At 50.8% G+C, this 5987-nt stretch overlaps 1 protein-coding gene across 1 annotated transcript; it reads left to right on the top strand.

Moving 5' to 3' along the window:
* Positions 1-6: 6 nt before the first annotated feature.
* On the top strand, positions 7-1872 carry GARIN4 (golgi associated RAB2 interactor family member 4). Its single transcript, XM_028488470.2, has one exon. The coding sequence runs from the start codon at positions 37-39 to the stop codon at positions 787-789; it is 753 nt and encodes a 250-aa protein (XP_028344271.1). The 5' UTR covers positions 7-36; the 3' UTR covers positions 790-1872.
* Positions 1873-5987: the final 4115 nt, after the last annotated feature.

Here is a 5987-nt window from a genome sequence, read left to right as displayed (position 1 = left end):
GAGGGGATCCAACTGGACTCCCACAAGCCCGATACCATGTCCGATGGGGCCACTGCAAAAGCAAAACCTACAGTGCTTGACAAAGAGTCAGCATCGCGGGCAACGACAAAGGTGGAGACAGCAGGGGTGGCAGGCGGCACCGCGGCGGGTGCTTTGAGCATGGCAGTGATCAAGTCTCCTGACCCCGAAGAGCAGAGCACGGCCATAGCAGCCACAGCCAGCAACGGTCCAGGAGCAGGCAAAACCAACATAGCCACTGGGGGCACTGCGGGGAACAAGACCATCCGAAAAGCAGCTGGCCCGTGCTCAGGCAGCCAGAGAGCCACTAGAGATGGCCAAAAGGAGAAAGGCCACGGCAGCCCGGGGGACAGCAAGCAGGGCACTGCTCACAAAGGCATCAGCCGTGCTCCCATCACCAACGAGTCCAGGACCTCGCACAAATCGGGCAGGAGCTTATCTACAGCAAGTTCAGGTTCCATCACCAAGAGACTCAGCAGGATCGGTTCTTTCTTCAGGAATGTCAGAGCCAATCTTACTACAAAGACAGTGGCCTCATCACGCGATGAATATGTGAGCATCCCGGCGAAGGCAGTGGAAGGGACCCGAATGGAGGCCATCATAGAGACAGCAGAGAGTGGCCAGGGGCTGGAAATCACTGGTGGTGTGACATCTGAGACCATGGAGCCAGTGACCGTTGAAGGACCTAGAGCTGGGAGCTGCAAAGGGAACCAGGGCTCAGGGAAATACCCCTGGAGAGCCCATTTCAGCTTCCTATGGAAATTTAAATAAAAACCCATACAATCTGAGAACGCATGCAGTGTTCTGTCTGAACTTCTAGTTCCCGAAGCCCAGCCGTAGCCTCACAGTGGATTCTGTGATGTCAGCTGTGCCACAGTCTGAGACCCAGTGTCCAGTCAAGGGCAGCCCCACCTCACACACATGCTCAGCGCCAACAGCAGTGCTCCATCTGGCCTCCACTCCTTTCTGGCTTTGCCCCCCCAGAGCCATGGCTGAAAGTCAGACTATGGCCTGTGAAGCTCTCCTTCCCTATCCCCGTATTCTTTTTATAAACGCTTATTCCCTCTGAAGGTCTGTAAACAAAGCAAGAACAGGACTCATGTCCCCTCGGGCTACTCAGTGGACAGAAATAAGGGCAGCAGTATTGGCTAGCAATCAGAACAGCAAGCACTCTCATCTAGACTTAGCCGTTCCCTTCCCAGGTATATACCCTGGAGAAACACACATGTTCTAAGAAACAACTATGAGAATGTTTATAGCAAAAATAACTTAACAGCAAAACACAGGAAACAGCCCAAATTTCCATCAACAGAATTAATACAGCAGGATATGAAGAGAGTGGAATATTCAATAGTGAAAAATAAATGAGCTACACACCTTAGCATAGATCAACTTCTCATGATTTTTAAAAACATGAAAAGAATGGGATACAATTCCACTCACGGAACCATTCTGAAACAAGCTCAAACAATGTACTGCATAGGGTACATGTTTAAAAAAAACTGTAGCTAAAAATGAGGGAAGAGTAAACACAAAATTCGGGACAGTTTTCTCTAGGGTGGAAAGGCCAGGTCAAGGAAGTTAACACAAGGCTGTTAGTGCTGCTGGGAATTGCTCCGTCTCTTAAGCAAGATGGTAGGTACACAGGTGGTGTATTTTTCACATTTTACTAACTCTGAAATCAGGATGGTCCCACAATCACCGTGGCCGTTGTGATGAAGTTATTGCCAATGCCTTTCTCTTTTTTCACTTTTATTTATGCACAAAAGTGATATCGAAAGGCTTGGCATCTTTAAATTACATTTATTTAAGGTAAAGTACAAGAACGCTTGTTTGGTTATTAGGAAAAGAAGGAACGATATGCCTATTTTACAGATAAGAACACGGAGGCTCAGAGAAGGTAACCTGCTCCAGTTGCACATGGGATCTTTGCAGAACAGTCATCCACCAGCCCACTTCTTTATGCAAACCCTGTCTGTGGTACGGGAAGGAGGCAAGCAAACAAGCCTGAGATAGGACCAGCACAAGAACCCGAGGCACCAGCATTCTTACCATCATGTTCCAAAACTACAGAGATGAGCATCAATTTTACTAGATTGAGGGGAGGGAGGGGTGGGGGCTGGGAGCCGGTTTTCGGACTTCAGTGAGCTCACAGCTCTTAGCTGGCCTTATCTCGAGAGCATCCAGACCACCCCTGAGCTGTGTCTGGCTCCCAGGCTTCTACCTCTAGCCTCTGGCATGACCCGCGCTGCAGCCATAAAGAGGCTCCCACCTGGAATTCCAGGGTTCACTCCTGGAACATCCAGCGTCCAGTCCTCCTCCAGCCACTAATTAAACTTTTGAATGCCCTACTCAGAAGGGTTTCTCCATACCAAATCTTCAGGAACTTTTTTCTTCTTGGGGCTCCAAAACCAAATCCTTAACCCTCACATGAGGGAGACTATTTGTTAGGTCAGAGCATCCTTGTTGATTGGACCTTCAGTTTGTGACTTCCACAGACCTCATCACGGGAGGGTGGGGAGAGGTCTCTTCTGTTGGTGGAGGGAATGGAGGGCAGTTGGTGGGGAGCACTGATGAGAAAGGGAGACAGCCCGAGACCTACACATAGGCACTGTTTCCCCTGGCCAGACAAGGTTCCTGACCCCAGGATTAACCCAGAGCTTCCGAGAAGACTAGGAGCTGCAGGGAGACACAATTAATGGTTTACTCTCCACCAGCTTTTCCTTGGACCCAAGGTGGAGAAATTACAAAAAGATCACATCACATTCCTTTGATCTTATGATTTCCACACAGGCAAGTGCACGTAAACACTAGTCTGAAGGAAGAAAATACATTAAAAACACGTGCAGAGCCCTTAGCCGTTTATAAAGTTCTTGAATGTGTGTGCCCCCTTCCGATTCTCACATCTTTCCATTTTGCAGATAAGCAAACGGAAGTTCAGAGCATTTAAAGGACTTGCTCAGGGTGGGAGCTGATGGTGCACAGAGGGAGCTACCTCAGTGCAACAACTTTCAGACAGTGTGCCACCCCGGTCCCGCACAGAGGTACACGGATGGTGGAGGAGACAGGACAGCACGAGTAATTATCACAACTCTGAGTGACAGATACAATGAGAGACGCGTGTTTGGGGACTGGATGTATTCAGAGGAGGGGTTCTGGGGCATGGGAAGGAGTTGTGGGTTAGGGAAGGCTTCACAGGGGAACTGGCACTTTTAAGGATGAATAGGGCTCAGCCAGGTGAAGGAAGGATGAGGAGCAACGGTAAAGGTGGGGGAGGGGTGGGAGGTGATCAGGCCACAGGAAAGAGCGTGTGCAAAGTACAAAGGCTTGAAACATCACGGTGTGTTAAGCAACTACAAGTATTTCAGTACTACTGGTTGGAGGGCAAGAGAGGAGGGACGTGAGGCTGGAGAATCAGGCAGCTGGGTCTTGGGGAGCCTGGGGTACTATTTGAGTGTATGGGACTTGGGGAACCACTGAAGGCCAGCGTCTGATGGGAGTAAGATCCCTCTGGCTCCAGGGTGGAGAGTTGATGGGCAGGGGGCTGTCTGGAGACGCGGGGTCCTCCAGGAAGCCACTGCATTAATCCTGGCAGAGTCGGGGAGCCCTGAACCTGTGTGGCACTGGGGAGACAGAAGGGGGCAGAGTCGGGAGGTGTTGAAGAGATGGAACAGGACAATTTTCCAGCCCACATCCTGAAAGACGGGGAGCTCATGGTGTAGCTCTGGCCCTCATCTAAAGGAAGTAGAACTGACAGAGGCGGAGGTGACTTGCCCCTGTGGCGGCTATTGGTCAGTAGAGTGGGTGGCCAGAAGAGAGGCTCAACGGGAAAGCAAGGAGTAATGTGTTAAGATAGAAAACAACAGCTGCTAGACAGCTAAGGGTAAAACATCAGGATAAGGCAGCCGAGGCGGGCAGTGGGGCTTCAGCACTTGGAGAGGGGCAGAGCCCCTGAGAAGTTCCTTGTTTATCTGGGCAGTACTTCCCACAGAGCCCTCCTCCCCTGGGCAAAGAGTCGCCCCAGAGAGCCCCTTGTGGCCACATGCTGGTACTGCAGGTTGGCGCTTGAATGAGGGGAGTCAGCACTGAGGCTGAGTCACGGTGACCCTTTCCCTTTGTCACACCACAATTAGTCTCATGCCAACCCCAAAGGTGTGAGCTAGGGGAGGTGAGGGGGTCTGGGCAATGAGGATGTGTCTCATCCAGGCGGCATGGCTCCAGGCCCCTGGCAGTGGAGTGGCAAAGTTTGAAATGGCTGAAAGGTCCCTGAGAGGCTGGGGATCCGAACCCGAGGGGACAATGAGTGACCACCAAGAACAGGGGTGGAGTTAGTGCCAGGGTCCCTCTGCAGCATGGAAGTCATTTGAGAAATAACTGTTGAGCAACTACTGTGGGCAAGATAGGAACTCCGGGACCATGAGGATGTTCACATACAATACACACACACACACACACACACGCACGCCTGTAACACAAATCACAGTGTGGTAGTGGCCTCAGTGTACAGAAAGAGGCTTCACAGAGAAGTGGAGGGCTTAGCACAGGGATGGCAGGCTGAGTGCTCTGGCACAGGGAATGGTGTGATGGAGAGAGAGAAGGGCTTGGGAGATGTTCACAGATGACAGACAATTGCAGTGTGCCCAGGGTGTAATGTGCTCGGGAGAGAGAGTGGGGTGTTCGGTGGGAAATGAGGCTAGAAATAGAAGTAAGGCCACAGCATAGAGGAGAGACCCAGAATGCCGCACAACTCCCCTGAACCCCATGATCTTCATTACTGCAAATGGGACCTGTAACCCAGGGGTGAGGGGTGTGCAGAGTTGGTTTCTCCAAGAGCAGAAGGGCAAGGGAAACCTAGACTCTTCCCCTTTGCCAGTTCAGAGAACGTGAAATGGATAATGGAGGCCCATGGCTTCCCACATTCTCTCTAAGAGGACCTTATCCCACAGGTGTGCTGAGGTTGTTACCCCCTCATCCTGGGAGCACCTGGAGGACCAGGCCACTTGGCTTTGGCTGCCAGGAGCCCCATCTGGTACCCCAGTGTGTGCCATTCCAATGATGTCATTTTCCGCATGTGCCACGGCCTGTGAAAGGTTGGGAAACATCTTTCTAGATCTGCACATGCAGGTACATGATACAGTTTGCAGGTACTGTGAATGCAGCAGCAAGGAGCTGCTGAGAAGTACCTTCCCTGGAGAGCTAGCCTGCTCCCCACAGCTTCAGCTGATGCTCACCACGGCACCCCTCTTTTTCTTTTCCCACTGACACTTTCACAGTCCCAGGACCCTGCCACAATGCAATATACACTGGTTCAAGGGAAAAACAAGAACAAATATATTGCTTTTCATAAAACTAAATTAGTTTTTTAAAGATCTATCCTTGGCTTTGAGATCATGTCCTGCCTCCTTGTTTCTTAAGATTATATTCTGAAGTGCAGTTGACCCTTAAACAACACGAGTTTGAACTGCTCGGGTCCACTTAAACTTGGATTTTTTTTTACTAAATACATACCACAGTACTACACAATCCATGGTTGGGTGCACCCACACATGCGGAACCGCGGATTCAGAGGGCCAACTGTAAAGTTATACACGGATTTTCACCTGGGGGTAGGGAAGTTCCTAACCCCAATGTTGTTCAATGGTCAATTTATAACATTCATGCAGGAAAGTGTGCCATCGTAAGCATACCACTCAATGACATTTCACGAGATAAGCAACCCCATGAAACTAGCACCTGGCGAAGAATCAGAACATCACTGCAACTCTGGAAGCGCCCCCTTGCAGTCACTCAAGGGTAACCACTACCCTAGCTTCCAACACCACAGATGAATGTTGTTTGCTTTTCAACTTTACAAGGCTTCCCTGGTGGCGCAGTGGTTGAGAATCCGCCTGCCGATATAGGGGACACGGGTTCGTGCCCCGGTCCGGGAAGATCCCACATGCCGCGGAGCGGCTGGGCCCGTGAGCCAT

Source organism: Physeter macrocephalus, chromosome 4, assembly GCF_002837175.3.
Source record: "Physeter macrocephalus isolate SW-GA chromosome 4, ASM283717v5, whole genome shotgun sequence".
NCBI lineage: Eukaryota > Metazoa > Chordata > Mammalia > Artiodactyla > Physeteridae > Physeter > Physeter macrocephalus.
The sequence above is the reverse complement of the archived record's forward strand: the minus strand, read 5'-3'. Positions and strand labels throughout refer to the sequence as shown.

What these genes read in the sequence shown, in the direction of transcription:
- GARIN4 (XM_028488470.2), top strand. Translation starts at nt 37, where the DNA reads ATGTCCGATGGGGCCACTGCAAAAGCAAAACCTACAGTGCTTGACAAA.